The sequence below is a fragment of the Neolamprologus brichardi genome, chromosome 14, assembly GCF_056152115.1.
Source record: "Neolamprologus brichardi isolate AB-2024 chromosome 14, ASM5615211v1, whole genome shotgun sequence".
In the NCBI taxonomy this organism is placed as follows: domain Eukaryota; kingdom Metazoa; phylum Chordata; class Actinopteri; order Cichliformes; family Cichlidae; genus Neolamprologus; species Neolamprologus brichardi.
In genome coordinates, this window is record NC_142117.1 from 34,230,694 (window position 1) to 34,249,501 (window position 18,808).

Genomic DNA, 18,808 nt, shown 5'->3' on the forward strand with positions numbered 1-18,808 from the left:
ATTTTTGCATAGATCAATATAGTCTTGATCGATTTCTTCTCGCAGTGTGACCTGTTTGGCTGTGTCATCTTTTCACGTATGTAATTGAAGGCAGAGCTATGAAGACACAGAAAGAAACACATTTTTAAATTCAGTTTTATTGTACTAATACTGTATTAAAATTTAAATTACTTGGCTGTACTCAAATTGTTAAAAGTTATACATGAGTTACATTTATCATCCAAACCGCCAGGAGGCGATACGTAAAATGATTCTAGAAATGCGGTCTGAGGAAGTCAGGGCGAATCTAAGGGTCTAGAAATTAGGGAGCCATTAAAGATATTTGTACGTTTAAAATTTTAATTTTTTATTATATAATTAATAGAAGACGCATTTTGCTTTATTTTGGATTAATCTAGTGATTAGTTTATTTGTTTTTGGATAAAATTAAGCATATAGTTTTCCGCGTACCTCCTAATTTATAAGAAATGGTTCGGTCCTCTCCGCTAGCCAGGCGCGAAAGCGCTGTCTGCGTCATTATTTCCTCTTAGATCGGCTCCTAACGGTTGGTTTGTAGGATTTATTGTCGAGTTTTTCTTGCTATTCTTTACTCTAAGGACCAACGAACAAAATGGTAAGGACTTTCAAAAAGCTCTGCCAAATATTGGCAGTTGGTTATTGATGATATGTCGGTGCGCAATTTTTAATCTGCTGTTCTAAGGAACGAGGGAGGAAGCGTTGCCTTTAACCGAAAAGTAGAAACGGGAACATGGAAGGCAGTATACGGAACTACGTTTTACTCTTTGATAATCAGACAGGTCGCATAATTTTAGGTATCAGGAAGATTGGAGGGTATAACTGTGATTTGGGGCGTGGGGAGATGACGGCGCATTTTTGGTGGTTGTGACAACCCATTCCTCCCCGCTTTCCGTTCGGCCTTTTGTTCACCGGAGAGGTGTGGTTTATATCCAGTCAGTGACAACATCTCTCCCAGCGTCCCACTAGACTTTAAAAGCTCTTAGTGCTCAGTTGTAGGGTGGCTATCTTCTCTAAGACACCTTTTGAATTAACTTGCTCTTTAGTTTAGGTTTTAGGTTTTTGACCTGGATAAATGGTGAACAGGTCGGGGAGGGGAAAAAGTGATAAGGTTTTTGGTACCCATATCATCTGTAGTGAAAAAAGTGTGAACATCTAAGTGACCTGTTTTTCTTCCCACAGCGTGAATGCATCTCCATCCACGTTGGACAGGCTGGTGTCCAGATTGGGAATGCCTGCTGGGAGCTTTACTGCTTGGAACATGGCATTCAGCCAGACGGTCAAATGCCCAGTGACAAGACCATCGGCGGGGGAGATGATTCCTTCAACACATTTTTCAGTGAGACTGGAGCTGGAAAGCATGTCCCTAGAGCTGTTTTTGTGGACCTTGAACCCACTGTGATCGGTAAGCGTTGTTACCATTGGCTAAATGTAGCAGTGCAATATGTGAGTCAGTTTAAATAACAAAATGTCTGTTTCCTTAGATGAGGTGCGGACTGGGACGTATCGCCAGCTGTTCCACCCTGAGCAGTTGATCACTGGCAAGGAGGATGCAGCTAACAATTATGCCCGTGGACACTATACCATTGGAAAAGAGATCATTGATCTTGTTCTGGACAGGGTTCGCAAACTGGTGGGTAAATTCAGAGCCATTATCGGCAAAGTAAACTAGATAACTGTATCGCATGAACTTTGTCTTTCCCTCTCCATCCTCAGGCTGACCAGTGCACTGGTCTTCAGGGCTTCCTGGTGTTCCACAGCTTCGGCGGTGGGACCGGCTCTGGTTTCACCTCCCTGCTGATGGAGCGCCTTTCTGTCGACTACGGCAAGAAGTCAAAGCTGGAGTTTTCCATCTACCCAGCTCCCCAAGTGTCCACCGCTGTGGTTGAGCCCTACAACTCCATCCTGACCACCCACACCACCCTAGAGCACTCTGACTGTGCCTTCATGGTAGATAACGAGGCAATCTATGACATCTGCCGTAGGAACCTCGATATCGAGCGTCCTTCCTACACCAACCTGAACAGGTTGATCAGCCAGATTGTGTCCTCCATCACTGCTTCGCTCCGCTTTGATGGCGCCCTCAATGTTGATCTGACAGAGTTCCAGACCAACTTGGTTCCCTACCCTCGTATCCATTTCCCCCTGGCCACCTACGCCCCCGTCATCTCTGCAGAGAAAGCTTATCACGAGCAGTTAACTGTATCAGAAATAACTAACGCTTGCTTCGAGCCAGCCAATCAGATGGTGAAATGTGACCCTCGCCACGGCAAGTATATGGCCTGCTGCCTTTTGTACCGTGGCGATGTGGTGCCCAAAGATGTCAACGCTGCCATTGCTGCCATCAAAACCAAGCGCACCATCCAGTTCGTGGACTGGTGCCCCACCGGTTTCAAGGTCGGCATCAACTACCAGCCACCCACTGTGGTTCCTGGTGGAGACCTGGCCAAGGTCCAGAGGGCTGTGTGTATGCTGAGCAACACCACCGCCATCGCTGAGGCCTGGGCACGACTTGACCACAAGTTTGACTTGATGTACGCCAAGCGTGCATTTGTTCACTGGTATGTGGGTGAGGGAATGGAGGAGGGTGAGTTTTCTGAGGCTAGAGAGGACATGGCAGCTCTAGAGAAGGATTATGAAGAGGTTGGAGTTGACTCTGTTGATGGAGAGGGAGATGAGGAAGGTGAGGAGTAGGTTCATTGCAATAAAATCATCAAAATTATGCACTGAGAAGCACTGTTACATTGTTCTCATGTTACACATTCCTGTGGAGGAGAGTGCATATTTTTCATCTGTGAATAAATGTGTATGAAAATTAAAATGCATTGTTTTGATTTGACATAAGAGTGTAACATGGAGACATGACGACTTCATTTTGTAGTTTTATTCCTTCAACGTCATCAGTTTTTTCTTCTGGGTGCTGCTGATTTTTAACAACGAGTACATGAGCAATTAAAAATCAAACTTGATATCTACTTGACTAGCGATTGAGATTAATCATTTTCATAATTTCTACATCTACTCAAGAGCTCCAAAGTATTTTACAGGTTTGCTTTACAATATAAAGAACCGAGGTATTTATTGTCTGAAAAGCTAAACTCTTAACGAGAGTGTAACAATGTAAGGTGGCTTCTGATTGTAGATTGTATGACTAAAATAAGACCTGAAGGTCAGGATCAGCCCACATACCATCTCAATATGACTTCTGATGTCATTTAGAGGAAAACTGGAAACAAACCCTCCTGAGAGAAAAATAAATGGATAGCTTTGGAACTTGAGATTAAGTCAATTTAATAAATTTGTACTGCCACTGACTCATTTCAACAGACTAAACTGTGTGCAAATAAATTATCAGCGACAAACTGAAACACCTTTTTTTTAATGTAGAACTAACCAACCATAAGAAAGATTTAACAGTATTAGATCAAAGTAGTCTGTAACAGTCTTTACTTAAAAAGAAGACACAAGACAAGTCAGCTTCTCTGACATGCTGATCATTTCTTCGTGCTCTATCAAATTGAATCTAGTTTCATTTAATTATGCATTTGAGGCCTGGTGATGAAATTCAGTCACATACAGTCTGCATTTAAAACCAATCATGATATTTATTTATTCAAAATGTGTCCTTTAGCTAACTGAAATGTGTTTTGCTTTGTTAGCAATAAAAACATTAATACAGTTTTTGAAAGCAATCTTTCTGTTCAATATTTGTCCCAAAACATCTACCTAATAATAATAATCAACATCATTATCATAGGGCAATTTATAAAATTATGATTTTATTACTTACTAAAAAAAGAGGGCAAAAAGAAACCCAAAAAACAAGGTATTCGTAAGTCGAAATGTTAATAATCGTAACTAAAAGCAGCTACTGCCAGCCGAACATGTTCAGAGGCTGCAGCGGAAGAGGTTCAACCTCCAGTTCTGTCTCAACGGTTTCTGGCATCGATTGTAAACACGTGTGCCAGGTGCAGCACACCGTTTCTCCGTCAATTATTCAGGAACGCAACGCCTGCCTGAGATCACCTTTCCCGTCTCACAAACACAAACCTGTTTCATTTAGTTCAGTGTTTTCTACACTCTACAAACTGTATAGCTTTCCTGCCGCCAATGATCGCTACCCGGACCACAGCTGCCGGAGAGGCTGTTGCTATAGGAACAGCGGCACACAAGGCAGACAGACAGACGGGAAGATGTCAATTAGATTATTGCCGGAAGAAACATGGTTCTCCCTTCAAAATAAAAGCGGGTCCCATTGCAAAGGAGACCCAAAACTAAGAAAGTAAATAAATAAATAAAAGTAATGAAAAAAAGATAACATAAAATAAATAAAAATGTCCCCAGAAATATAAATTTAAAACATTACAGATAATTACCTTTTCATTTACTTAAAAGAAGAAAAGTCAGATTAAACTGCTTATATCCTGCTGACCAGTAGAATTGAATGTCTTTTAGGTTCCATAGTGTTTCAAAATAACTTCACTGCAGAGTCTTTGTCATTTGTATAAATTAAGGTGACTATATAGAAACATTTTTAATCTGTATTGTTTTGATATTGTATTAAAATCTACATTTAATTTAGTCCAAAATTTACTTCACAATCGCATAAGTCTTCCAAATCATATTAAGTGGCTGAGGAGCATTGTTGAATATTACTTTGAAAGCACGCAGAGGAAGTGCAGTTTGTCCCACAGGGTGCACTTGACGGTGACAGTAAGGCAGGAGCGGGAATAGCCGGAGAGCTGAGGCAGGTAAAAGTGTGTATGTGTGTGTGTGTGCGTGTTTGTATGATGAGACAGAAAGGGGTAACGGCGTGAGAAGAGAGGGAGAGAGGTGAAAGGAGGACAAAGCAGACGAGTGAGAGTTGGAAAAACAGAAGAGATAACAAAAGGAGGAAAGGATGTCGGAGCGGGTAGCTTCGTGTGGGAGCCTGTATGACAGCACCAACCTGCTGCTACAGTACTGCAACAACGGTGAGCTGCCTCTCATTCCTCTCCATCACACACAACAGGGGGAAAATAAAAAACACCGCCGTCCAGACAGCTGCACAGCTCTCCTATTTCATTCAGAAAAATCGAGAAAACAAACAAACATGTTTTTGCATTCTTCTGGAGGACGTTTTAAAATATATTTTGAAAAATATCAGAAGAGATGTTGATGTTGTGCTTACGTGGTTTGTGTTTGTGTAATGAGCTTTGTATGATTTTACTTATTTTTAACACTGTTGTCAACGTACAGTTTTTTTAGTTGCAACAATAAAAACAGATGAACACATTTTAAGTGAACTGCGTTTGAAGGCACAAAGATTTCTATTATTTTTAATCTATTTATTTATTTATTTTTTATTACAATTTAGATATTGCTTATATTCATTTCCACAGTTCCCAGCTGTTTGACACTTTCAGGATCTCTTTCTGACAGCGTTGTGTTTTTAATAGTTAGAGAGTAAAATTTATTGAGTTATCATCACTAAGTCATTTACATGAGTGAAGAACCACACTTCAGGGCCATAAACCGCTGTTAGAAATACAATTGACCTGTTGCCTTTAGCACTAAAGTGGTGGAGGGATTGTGGTTGCCATCATGAATAGGAACTTTGTCTTGTTCGCAATAGCAGCAGCTTAATTTTTTACACTGATGGCCATTTGACAGTTTCCTTCTCCCCCCCTGCCTCGTCTGCCTGTGTCAGTCACATCCTGGTTAACAAATATGATGCAAATGCTCGCCTGATGCTGCTAGAATAGATCGTATCTGTGGTCACGCTAGAGGATTGTGACAGGTGTACGAGGTGGTGATGAGTTTCTAAGGCTGTTTTAGACAAATTGTCTCTGTGGAGAGATTCATGTGAAGATGCGAATACCATCGGTGGAGCAGTTTAAGGCGTTTGAACTGTTGTTATCTTAGGGAAGTATCTGTGGATTGCATTAACCCTGCAGTCAACTAAACTTCACAGACAGCCATATTGAGAAGCAGGTGGGGAGACAGTGAGGGGTCGTGAGAGTCTGATCAGAGCTGTGATGTGTGTTATCCAAGAAGGAGCATGTGCCAATCAAAGCATTTGGTGGAGGCGGCGGTCCAAAGCCTCCTGCAGCTTCCTGGATCATAATGATTTCAGTTAAACTGTAAGACAAATGCACAGCCTCGGCTCGTTGATCTTCAGAGTAGCTGAGCTCAAATTAAAACAAAAAGAGGAAAATTTTGCTTGTAAGTTACAGTGGAGGCTTGTTGAGTGACAGCTGGTCCTGCAGCTGAGGGTCAACTGCTTTATTTGGACCACTTTGGATGCATAATGACTGGCTTTTTGGCTTCTTCACTTTAAATGTTAAAACAAAAATGGCACTTTGATTTAAATCAGCAGTTAATAATATGAATACATTGCTGTTTTTTTATATGTAGGTTATTGCCATCTGATAAAACTGACAAGTTTCCTTTTCGGACTATTTATTTGAAGGACATTTAAGATACAAGTGGGTACGTTAATGAGGTGTCACTGTGTGCCATGAAGGCTGTAGGTTCTCATCCAATTAAATGCAGGCTGATTTCTTACATTATGGTTGCTGTATTATTTTCAGACTGTATTTTTTTTTACCTGCTATTCACCACAGCGTTTTCATGCACGAACATGCCATGGGGTTGTTTTTAGCTGGTTTGGATTGTGACTTTGAGTGGGGACTCTACTGCTAAAATTATTGAAAGCAAAAACAGAAGTAATTTGCACCCTCCTTGGTCAACAGGGTGAAGCACAGTATTTAATCTGCGTCTGGATACTACAGTCAGACAATAAACAGTGTTTAGTTTTAAACTAGGTGCTGAAATATGCCTGTGTGAAGTGTGAATCAGTCATAAGAATAACATGATGGTGTCTTATTGCAGGTAGCAGGCTGCAGGTAGACAGGAACGAGCTAAGTAGAGAACAGAGTGTGTTATAATTCTGTTAGTAGACTCTGTTAGCAACAGGAAGCTCTAGAGAGTTTAACTTAGCGAAAATGTGTCATCTTTTACGTGTCTATTGAAGCACCCTGTTTCGTTCCCTTTCCTTTGACCTGTCTGTCAATCTTCTTGTGTCTGCCATCTGTCCTCTCACTGCTGTAACCAGAGATCCTCCATCTTGATCCGATCTGTTGTCATGTCCTGGTCAACGCTTGAGCCAAATGCAGTTTGGATTCTCCAGTGTTTAAAACATTTTCTAGTCAAATTAAACACATAGTCTCTTTGAACATGTTGAACGTCTGGCTCCAATAAAGCTGGATGTTCTATTTGTAGGGCAGTATAATGAGTTAGTTTAGCATTTCCAGTTCTGACAGGTTTTATAGCTTTTATCTAAATGATGCTGTTGAGGTAAATACAACACATCAGGCTACTTTATGCATTCGTTCTCAGTCCTCAGAGCTTTTACTCTTGAGCGCATTTCAAAATCGCACAGTTGTCCTTTGAATCGAATGTACTTGTTCATATTGTGATACTTTAGCACAGAGACATATGAGGACACACTGTACAGACATTAAGTGATTCTCAGCTATTAAAGTCTGCACACAGACGTCGTTAATGGCCTCACAATAAATTTCAGTGTGCCTCACTTCTCTCCGTGCTGTTGTTTTAGAGTCGACAGGAGGTTTACGCTGCTAACTAGCAATTTAGTTTGTTTTGTTATTTGGGTTCCGGTTTTAATAATAGTTTGCATTATTGGGGTGATTGTGGCTCAAGAGTTGGGTGTTCGTCTTGTAATCGGAAGGTTGCCGGTTCGAGCCCCGGCTCGGACAGTCTCGGTCGTTGTGTCCTTGGGCAAGACACTTCACCTACCGCCTACTGGTGATGGCCAGAGGGGCCAATGGCGCAATATGGCAGCCTCGCCTCTGTCAGTCTGCCCCAGGGCAGCTGAGGCTACAACTGTAGCTTGCCTCCACCAGTGTGTGAATGTGGGAGTGAATGAATAGTGGTATTGTAAAGCGCTTTGAGGGTTCCCGAAAAGCGCTATATAAATGCAATCCATTATTATTATTATTATTATTTCATATGCAAATTTAATTTGGTCATCAGTGGGGCATGAAAAAGATTTTTAACTAAATCTCATATCTCACTATTTTATCTAAAGAAACAAGACTCTAAATGGGCCATTTCCCTTTGCACATCCATATTTTATGATTCATCTTTGTTGCAGTGGGGTATTTAACAACATGCACCTGTTGTTTCTACGAAAGTACGCGCATGAGTGCATGAATCCATACTGACATCTGGACCCCGTTTACAGTGCAAAGTGATGCTGTGCAACCTGCAGAGTGCCACTTTGCCAGTGCAGAGTACAGTCTGTTCCTCCAGCTGAAGCCTGAAATGACTTGCGGCTGAAGCAGTGTTTGAGCGTTACAGCGACGAACCCGTCAATCGTGGCATACTGTACGCTGCACAGCTGCCATTTGCAAACTCTGTTTAGTGGCAATGAAAAGAAAAAAGCGTCACGCACCAGTCTGCTGAACAATTTCTATCTTCATGGTACGCTGAGGTTTCAATTCAAAAGGCAAGTGTTTAAAATGTAAGATTTACTGTGTTGTTTATTTGTTGGTATAGGTGTTGTGAAATGAGGTTTCTTCTTGTTGAAGGTTCTTCCTCCCAGTTTTCACCAGGTGCTGCTCATTGGGGATCATGCAATGAGTGGAGTTCTCTATAATATTGTGGGGTGTTGGCATTATAATCTATCGTCCCTTAAGGAGGCTGAAACAGCATACAGTGCAGCACAGAAGATTAAGCTGTGTCACACTTTAGCTACATAGACTGGAAATCGATCTGTTATCATTGGTTTTGGCCTTTTCCTGTCTGTAGAATATCACAGACTCATCTTTTAAAGCACCAAAATCGGCCATACTGTTGTTACCAGTTTGAAACATTTCCAGATGAGTGCATGTAGATCTTGAATGAGAATATACTGCATGGTAACTGGACAGTTTTTACATTTTTACCTGCAAGGACACAGACTACAGTGGTGGCATTTATTCTCATGTGGTGTGTATCCTTTCTGTGGGTGTGTGAGTGCATGTCATTGATCCCGGACATCGCAGCATCTCTTCCTGGTGGTGCCTGGCTGTGCTGATGCTGATGCTGGTGCAGTGTGTTTGTGTGGCCCTAAGCCAGGCTCCACCCCTTCTGCCTCGGCTTTCTCTCTGCCTGTAGCTAATTAATGAGACAGGAGGAGGGATGTAAGGGAAGGAGTAGGAAAAAAAGAGGAGAGAGAGAGGAGGAGGAGGGAGTGGGAGGAGGAAGAGGGAGTGGCACAGGAAGGAGGAAGTGGAGGTGGAGGAAGGAGTGGGTCAGCAATAGAGGATGGGTGATGATTTATTTTTGTGTGTGTGTGTGAGATAGAGAGAGAGCGAGAGGGTGAGCAAGCACCGGTCACAGATGGGAAGGGGAGGGAGTGGGAGTCCAGGAAGTCTCTAAGGAGGAAGAGTGAGGGCAAGTGGACTGACTGACTGACTGCTCTGTGGATTGAGTGACTGGTTGATTGACAGGAGGAGTGACCAGGCACTCAGCGTAGCACAATGGCAGGTAGGCACATCGAGCTCCACCTTCATCATCACTTCACTGCACCATAAATATTCCAGCAGCCAACAATCTTCGTATTGTCCTGTGCCGACCTCCCTACCTCTTTGACAGGATCACACTTACACATTCGTCTGGATTTCATCATCCACATTTTTCTTCCATCAGTTTTTCTTTTTACTCCATTCCCTCTGATTTCTTCTTTGTTACTTTCTTTTTTCCATCCATCCTTTTCTTTTGTCTACTACCTTTTTCCATCTGTCGGCATGTTTGTGTTCCCTGATAGCAGCCATGTCTGTATTATCCTCACATCAGCTTTGCTTAAAGTACAGTGCTGTGCTGTGCTGGAGATGGAAGTTAGCTCGTATTGTGTGTGTAATGCTTACTGAATGTCAAATAGATCCGGGCTTGGGTTTATATGACAGCAAGAGTGTGTGTGTGTGTGTGTGTGTGTGTGTGTGTGAGATGATTCAAGGGCAAATTGAAAAGTAGCCGGTGCTGCAGCGCTCTTTAAACAGGTGTCCTGTCAGTAGATGAGATAGAATCAGCAGAAGTGAACTCTGCTGATCTCTCTTTGTTTACTGTTTCCTGTGCCACCATATGCCTCCTTGATTACTTTGTTTCTTAAGTAACATTTAACAAGTCTAGTGCAAACTCTGCAACTCATCAGGCAGCAACACAAACGCACCTCAAGGGGAATAAAGTTAGATCTGTACACATCATATAGGTGTACAGTACAAAATGTGTATTCTCATATTAAACGTGGACAAAGTTTCAAATGAAATCAGTGTACAGTAGGGGCAGAGGCTGTGTTGTTTGCGAGGCGCAATCAGTCAGAAAAGGTTGGGTTAAAGCTGTGGTTTCAGGCAAAGCTTAAACTGGAGGTTTACACTGTATTATGGGATAAATGTGGATTATTTTAAGTTGCCAATCATGCATTTTACAATAAAATCTGAAGCTGGAAACAAGTGTAATATGTTTCCTTTCATGACCACATGACCAAAACCAGTGGATTTTGTTTTTCATCACAATATTCAGCACGTTGGTACCTTGGTTACCACTGTTCCTTAGAGCCAGAAGGTCCTGGGTTCAAATCCAGTTGACCAGTCCAGGGTGTACCCCGCCTCTCCTGTGACAGCTGGGAAGACTCCAGCCAGAACTGGATAAATGGAAGAAAATGGATGGATGGTCATAAAGCTGATGTTAGCAGCTTTGTGACCAGTGTTAGCAGCACAGCACACAGTGCAATTATGAAAACAACAAATAAACCTACATTAGTTTGTGTCTTTTAATATTAAATGTTTATACGAAACTTGTAAAAAGCACTTTTACGAGATGCTCGCATGAATGGCTGCCATGTATGTCAACATAATAAGGTTAGCACATTAGCATCAGATTACACGACTGAAGCTCAGCTCAATCTGTTGCCAGTTGATAAAGCTCTGACATGAAGAGGCTTGTGTAAGCTAGAGGTGGGAATCACCATACAACTCACGATACGATATTATTGCAATTTTTAAAAATATTTTGCGATATTCAGATTCTGTACGTAAACTTTATCAATATTCATTTTATCTAATATCAAAGTCTCACACTCAGTCTTTCTCTCATTTCAGTTTTATTGTTGACAAACTGAACGGTTTGTATTACAGTCTAGTCCAACTTAACTGAACGCAACCATCTGGTACAATTATAGCTATTCTGAACTATGCAGTTTATGAAAACTATGCAGCCCCTTCAGCAACTGAAGAATTTGAAAGTAAATTAAAACAAAATATAATTTTACATTAAATAAAAAAGTTTTAAACTTAATTAAAATAAAACATGTCTTAAATTAAAATAAGTAAACTGTCATGTTTATTGCTGCCATAAAAAATGTTAAACACATTTGGACAGTGAAGGAATGTCAGGATTCTTGCTCAGAAAAAGGATCAACATGCTCTGAAGTCAGAGTTCCGTGTTCCAGGCCACGAAAAAATTGTTTGTAACAAAATATCGATTTCTGCTGTCCCTGTATCGATACATTATTAGCAAACAAAATATCACGATACTACACAGTATCAATTTCCCCCCCCACCTCTACCTCTAGGTGCTAAAATAGCCCCTGTAAAGGAGATGAAATCCTTTGATTTAGGGACCTGAATTTAAGTTACAAATATTCATACCCTTAAATTGATCCAAAATCAAACTAGCAAAGTATTTTATATTCTAAGGAGTTCATGTTGTAGCTGTCTGAGTATTGCAAAGCCCTGTTATGGCGAAACTGTTCATTCTAGGTTGTTTCATTTTGTCTCTGCAGCTGTCTCTCCACCTCATTCTGTTTGTCTCCTTAATTAAGTGCACTCAGTAGTCGCAGTAGTTTAGATAAACGTGATTACTGCAGTAGTCAGATAAAAATGAATAATTCTTCTCCCACCTCTTCATCCTTTCTCGGTTAGTTCAACTCGTGATCTCCTCCCACCTACATTCTGGCTTCTCTTCAGCTGACAACTATTCCTAGTTTTGTGTCTCCATTTTCAGCTTGTTTTAATTATTTGTACTCATTCCTTTTAAAAAGAACAACAAACAAAAAACTCATTATTTGGGGGAAAAGTCAGCAAACATTGTAAACAGTTTCTATCAGGGCTGACTGGCGACTCTGTACATGCAGTAATTATGTCCTGGTGACACTGAAATTACATTATTTAATGTATACAATGTGTCAATATAACTGCATTTTAAGCCAGCGGGAGAGTTTCTTGCTTCTTTCTTGTAGATGGACTTTTGTAAGTATTGTGTTAAACAGAGAGACCCAAACTGCTTTTTCATTGAAGAAGAGAAACAGTGATGGAGGCCTGAGACAATCTTACCTTAGATGCTGGTCTGCGTAGGTCAACTCTGCCATGCAAATCTCCCCTGAACTTCATGTTTGTATGTAAATCGGAAGCTTAATTTCCTCATGGCTTCTTCCTGTGTCATTTGACTATGAAATGTAACACAGTAAGGGTAACAGTAGTGCCTGTGTCTCAGTTTACAATGCTGAGCATCGTGGTGCCTTGTGCTGAAGCAGTGTAAAGTATAAAATCCCTTTTTGAAGAGTGGCGCTCTTTTACTGCAAGTTCATAAATAAACATTGTTGCACAAATGCTGCGATCACATGATGACTTAAAAATAACACGGATCAGGGAGGAAGTTTGTGCTAGATCATCTCATTTTTTTCCATTTATGATATTTCTGGGTTACATGAACATGTCATGGTCTTTTTTCTTTCAAATGCATATGCATCTTTAATGCAGCCTGGCTGTTTTTGTTGTTGTTTTATGGTGATATTTGATTTATTTGTAAATAAACGATAGCTTCATCTGTCTTTTCCACACCACTACCACTGTGTAAAGTTGGAGCAATACCTGATGTTTACAAATATTGCTTGTTTTGTTTGTGATCGTTAGATATCTCACTGTTTGTTCCAGTGAAGTAGAAAAATCGTTATTATTAACATTCATTTAAACCCTTTTCAGTCTTTGAGCAACCAGTTAATGAAACAAGATCTGAAAGATAAAAGATAATTATCATCTTACACTCACACATTACTTTGTTGGGTACACCTCATCTATTCAGCCTGTCCATTTGACAGGACCTCCTTCTTTTTTCCATACTTATAAGATTTTGAAAGTATTAACGTATGAATGGAAATATGTATTTTTGATCTGGAGATGGTGGCTGTGAGATCAGACCTCATGAACAGTTGTGATGATGCGTCCAACTGAAAACTTGTCTTTCACTTTATCAGGTTGTAATCTGATAATGTGGGTCAGAGATTTAAATAATCCACACCGGGCAGTTTACCTTTGATAAGCTCGCCAGCCCACGATGATGTCATCACGGAAAGATGGTGCGATTAGGCTGAAAAGAGTTGGAGAGGACCGGAGGTAGTCAGCTTGGTGGATGTGTGTGGGTTGAGGTCAACAGGAGCTTATATGAATTCCTGTACGTGTATTTATTAGCAAAATGCATGTTTTTACTAATACATACATTTACTGAAATACTCATTTTGAAATATCACGTTTCACACTGAACCAGTTAGTCACTATACCAGGCTGTTTGTACTGTAAATGATTTGGGAAACAAAAGTGTTATACAGCATATCCAAACCAAAAAGACTGAGTAACAAATTTACAGTCATGTTGAATTCACGTTTTCATCGCTCACATCCGTGTTTGTTTCAGCCAGCAGTCGTTTTCCTCCGATTACTGCCCTCTGCAGTTGTCAGCAGTGGTTGCATAAACAAAAAAGGCACAAATGCTGCAAACAAATGCACAGACTGCACAAACATGTCGGGTCTGCCAGTCAAAAGATTTTTCCACACAGCAAGCTGTGGTTGATAAAAATCCTCAGGGTACCTTTAAGTTTAAAGCATAGTCTCCAAGAGCGCTGTTAAGTCACTGTCTTACAGTAATGTATTAATGAAAAGTCTGTGCCTGTGGTGGCGTTTCTGGAAAAATAAATGCAGTTTAATTTACTGTCCTCATGCTGCAGCTCCACAGTAAAAGCATTTAACTAGCTCAGTGCAAATTGGCATCCAGTGTTGTGGTCACAGATAATGTAATATGTTTATCTGCGCTGAGAACTTGCCAATATTATTCATGGAAAAAATGCATCTACGAAGAGGAAACGAGGAGCTAGTTTGTTTTCCTGCTTCCAGATTTCTCTGACCTGCAGTTTGAAACCCCATTTTCTAAATTTTCTAATATATTAGAACTTAAATATTCATAATTTCCTCTTTAATACACAAAAACATAATAAACAAGCTTTGTTTCTCTGTCTTATCCCTCTTTTTTCCTCCCCGTCTGCATGTTCTCGATTGGTTTTCCTTCCTGCTGTTATTCGTCTTCTGTCATTTACACTCATTCTCAGTCTGAATTATTGAAAATGGTCACAATACCTTTAAGCTCTTGTCCCCACCTAGAAATTTAACACCACTGATTTACAAAGCAGCAGCCACAGCAGCGGATATCCATAACACTGAAACAGATGCTTGCTCTTAAAGAATAACCCCAAGAGTTCCTGTATATAGCTGCGGTCATTAGTTTACATGCGCTTATCATGGTAATCCTGGGCTTTTAATGATTTCTTTGAACTCTTTTTTTTTTCCGGGGTGGAACGATTGTACGACACACATCTTTAATGACTTTGAAAAAGAAGGATTAGGTGCACATGTTGGGATTTATTTTTGATTTTCTGTTATCCACACAGGATCAAAAGTCCACCTCAAGGCTCAAATATATGCGTGCACTCACTAATGAGTAGTGCTGAAGGTTCTATAGTGTCCTCTAACTTACCAAGGCCTATTAACGTCTCATTAATGATCATAATTGACTACAGTTGGTAGTTTCTCTTTGTCAGCATAAAAAAGATTTGTTTGACAGCACTCACTGAATTCACTAATCCTCTGAAAGCTGGGAAAGCCCCCTCCCTGAGCCTGGTTCTGCCTGAGGTGTCTTCCTGTTAAAAGGGATTTTTTTCCTTCCCACTGTCTCCAAGGGCTTGCTCAAAGGTTGTCATTTGATTGTTGGTCTTTACCTTACAATATACAGTGCGTTGAGACCAATCTGCTATATAAATAAAACTTAATTGAATTGGAAATCAGTATTTTTCTGAAGGTCTAACGTGAGCTTTGAAGCACCATAGACTGAGAAAGTGCGGACCAAGAAAGAAGCTCCTGCTCCAAAATTAATACTTTTAAGCTCAACTGAGTTTGTGGACTAAAAGCGGGGTACATTCAAGAAACCAATCACTTTAAGTGAACTATAACAATTCTGCCAAGAAGATCGGTCAAATGTGCAGCCAGAATTATGCCAGCAGCTTGTTGATGGCTACCAAAGGTGTTTGGTCGAGCTGCAACTTGCAAAGAGACATTTAAGCAAATATTAGTGGGTGTTTGAAGGTGTATGTATACTTTTGAACCTGTGTGGATTAGAGAAAATCCAAAATAAATTGTGCACCTCAAGTTCTGAAAACTCATTGTGATATTTGTTTGTTTTTTGTTTTGTAAACATTTTTAGGTTATTTTTTATTTAAGTTTTTTATTAAGTATTCTTTTCTCACAATCCCATATGCAGCTGCATGTGACTCCTTTATCTCTCTGGTTTAACTCTTGAAATCTACATTATAACCCCTAGAATTCATTAAAACTTAAACTCTCCAGATGACACTGTGTCAGCGAGCAGCAACATGGACATGGAGGACCGGGTGTCTCACCTGGAGCAGAGGCTGCAGTTACAAGAGGACGAGATCCAGCTGCTTAAGGCGGCTCTGGCTGATGCCCTGCGCCGGCTCGGCTATTGCGAGGAGCAGAGCCAAGGGAAGCAACTAGTAGGCGTTCATGCTGGGAGGAGATCTCTGGCCACTACAGCTGCAGCACCACCTACCAAGGGTAGGTAACATCAGTGCTTCTGTAAAGCTGAAATATGTTGCTGCTTTTCATATTCCAAGATAAATGTCATTGCTCGCCAATCAGGTGGTTTCAGATCCCAACTATATCTGTGCTGCAGTTCTTAACTTTTACTATGTTAGTATTTAGAAATGATATAAATACCTTAAATTGACTTAATCCTGCTGCTGCTAAACTATTCACAAAAAATACATGCTGATATAAAATCATACTTTCTTTTAATTTACGTTCGTCACAAGTCAGAATGGCCTGCCACCGCTAAAATGAAAGTTTTGTGTTGTCAGTTGAACAAGCTGAGCATGCAAATCACATTTGCTTATATGCCAAATATAGAAATCTTATGTTTCCCTTGATGACAGATTGAAGATTGATCTGGAGTGGTAAATTAAAAGTTTAACGGGGGTCTGGAACTGGGAAGCTGTACGCACTTTGTGCTCATGGCATTTTCTTCTCTTTCAGTGCGACAGCTCCTGCAGGCTCTTCCCTCCCGACCTCTGAGTAACGGCTACATTCAACAGAAACGTCTCCTTTCTTCGCCTTCATCTCCAAAGAAAGAGGTGCTACAGTCTATAAAGAGGTAGGATTAAGAATGGAAAGCAAAGATGCTGAACACAACATAACAAAACGTTTCATTTTTCATTTGCAAGGGTGCCCTATTTTTTAATCCCCTATTCACATTAATAAAATGGACTGAAATTTGATGTATTCTTTAATTTACAGTTAAAGTTAATTTACTTTTATGTAAAATAGCATCATCAAGTACACTTTACTTTCTCTTGTTTGATACTTTAAGTTTAATTGACTAGGCATTAACTTAGCAATCAACTGTTGTTTTTAATCCCCTTTTAACCCAATTATAACTTCATGTAAAAAATGGTAATGTTACAGTTTGTTCATCAAAACATCAAGAGTTCTCCCTCCTCTTCCCTTCTTCAGAAAGAGTATGTCCACAGAGCGTCTCACCCTGGTGAGGCGAGAGATGGGGGCGGAGAGTCGGAGTCGAACAACATCCTCCAGCAGCTCCTCTGGTGGCAAAAGGTAACAGCCTTTATCTGAGGGCTCTATGGAAAACTCTTAATGTTTGGGACACTAAAGTACTGACCACAGCTAAACCCTGTTGTTTGTCAGATAATGCAATAAAAGTGCTCCAAAAGGCAACAACAGCACAAATATTTTAGAGCGAGTCAAAGTGGTGAAGCTGAAATCCAGCAGAGAGCCAAAAGCCTTCCTGCTTCCCACAGGTTTATCAAAAGTATCCCTAATAATGCAGAACTTAAAGCCTTAATGCGTACATGGGTGAGTTATAAGAAACGTTTCCAACAATGGCGACAGCTACTTAGTTTTATTACTCTTTCTGGGTCGCAAAATAAACTTTTAGCATATTTTGAGGAGGGAATATAGCTGTGTGAACTTCAAATATCTGAGCCGGCGAGAACAGCGAACTCCCGGCACATCGTTTACAACCCTCCGCGGTCTTTCGCTACTCAGGTTAAACATGATATATAAGTCACTTAGACAACCTAAAAATGATATTGTTTGACTTTTTTCAGTGTTTTATTTGTTCCTGAGTAAATCGGTTTGGCAGAGATTAAAGTTATTACATTAGATTAAATAAAACTTTATTAATCCCTCGGTGGGTTCCTCCAGGGGTTTTCACACAGCTGAATAAATGTCAAACAGAAAACAGAAGTGTGAGATGGTCCAAAATTTACGCCAGCGTCCGGTTATATTTAGATAGCAAGGAGTAGACCGTAGAGTTTCACTCCACCGAGAGAGCTAGACCGCCACAGTCACTCACTTCTGGCCTACCCAGCTTTTGGACGAAGGGGTCCTCACATGGATGCAGCCTCTGAAAATGGACAGCCCCGGCTGGGGGACAGTAATAACGGTGACATTTAACTTACTTCAAATAAATAGTGTTAAATAAATAAATGCTGTAAAATGCCAGTTTTTTGTATATGTATATGTATACCCCCCCCCCTTCCATACACACACACACACACTTTTTGAATGCCTCCATAATTCTGAGGTCTTAAGATTGGCAAGTATGGTTCTGCTGTGAGGCTGAGCCTTGCAGTGGAAAAACAGTCATTATGAGTCATTAGGTTTGGGCGTTACAGCATGGGAGTCTGTCTCAAGTGGTCATTTTAGGGATTGCAGTTTTCACCACTTCCAAGCAGGCTTCATTTTTCATCCCTGGAGATTGCTGCTCGACTGTGTTGCCATGACAACCAGTCTGAAAACTTTTTTTCTAACAAACTGTGGGTCAGAAGGACTGTGATGAAGTTCAGTGGGTTAGTCGTAATGAGCTGTCTTACCGCTGCACTGTCTTCTGTCTGTAGGCAGACTTAACTGGCAGTAATTGAACCAGTCTGGCAGTCTGTCCCAGTCAGATGCTGGAAAAACGGTGAAGAACAAGTAAAATAATAAGCAACCTGACCCTTTACAATGTATGTGGAGATACTCTCCGTCCATTATCATCCCAGAAAAGTGCAAAAAAATTGTTATTATAAAGAAAGCAGTGTCAGTGTAAATGTAAGTCCTAGTATAGTATCTAGAGAAGATCATAGTGTTTTAGGTGTAACAGTAGGTTCAGTGTCAGATACCTATCATGGATAAAATGAGCATGTGTGCGGTACCTACAGGACAACATAGACGTGTGTAAGTGAGGCTTCAGTTATTCAGACTGTTTAACTGATTTTTCTCACCAACTGTTAAGTTTCTACAGTCAGTACAATAGATTCCAGATGTTTCGAGGTACTCAGCTGTTTGTCTTTAAAATGCTGACTTTATAATGGACACTGATGAAGCAGCATACCACAGCAAATGAATGAA

The 18,808-nt window shown here is 40.6% G+C and overlaps 2 protein-coding genes across 3 annotated transcripts in view; both read left to right on the forward strand.

Moving 5' to 3' along the window:
* The first annotated feature begins 469 nt into the window (after positions 1-469).
* LOC148098992 (tubulin alpha chain-like) lies at positions 470-2,836 on the forward strand. The gene is made up of 4 exons (XM_087851192.1): positions 470-613; positions 1,198-1,420; positions 1,500-1,648; positions 1,732-2,836. The coding sequence occupies exons 1-4, from the start codon at positions 611-613 to the stop codon at positions 2,707-2,709; spliced, it is 1,353 nt and encodes a 450-aa protein (XP_087707318.1). The 5' UTR covers positions 470-610; the 3' UTR covers positions 2,710-2,836.
* Positions 2,837-4,708: 1,872 nt separating this feature from the next.
* The window catches only part of eml2 (EMAP like 2), a 32,644-nt gene continuing 18,544 nt past the window's right edge, over positions 4,709-18,808 (forward strand). Inside the window, exons 1-4 of one of the 2 annotated variants that reach the window (XM_087851193.1) lie at positions 4,709-4,988; positions 15,728-15,955; positions 16,433-16,550; positions 16,910-17,011. In XM_087851193.1, coding sequence (XP_087707319.1) covers positions 4,916-4,988; positions 15,728-15,955; positions 16,433-16,550; positions 16,910-17,011 — 521 coding nt within the window. In that variant the 5' untranslated portion in view covers positions 4,709-4,915. Of the gene's footprint in view, positions 4,989-9,432; positions 9,550-15,727; positions 15,956-16,432; positions 16,551-16,909; positions 17,012-18,808 lie in introns of those variants that run through there. The other variant, XM_087851194.1, reaches the window with a different exon arrangement.

Coding starts and splice junctions, on each gene's coding strand:
- LOC148098992 (XM_087851192.1), top strand. Junction 1,421..1,499: donor CCTTGAACCCACTGTGATCG/GTAAGCGTTGTT, acceptor CTGTTTCCTTAG/ATGAGGTGCGGACTGGGACG. Junction 1,649..1,731: donor TGGACAGGGTTCGCAAACTG/GTGGGTAAATTC, acceptor CTCCATCCTCAG/GCTGACCAGTGCACTGGTCT.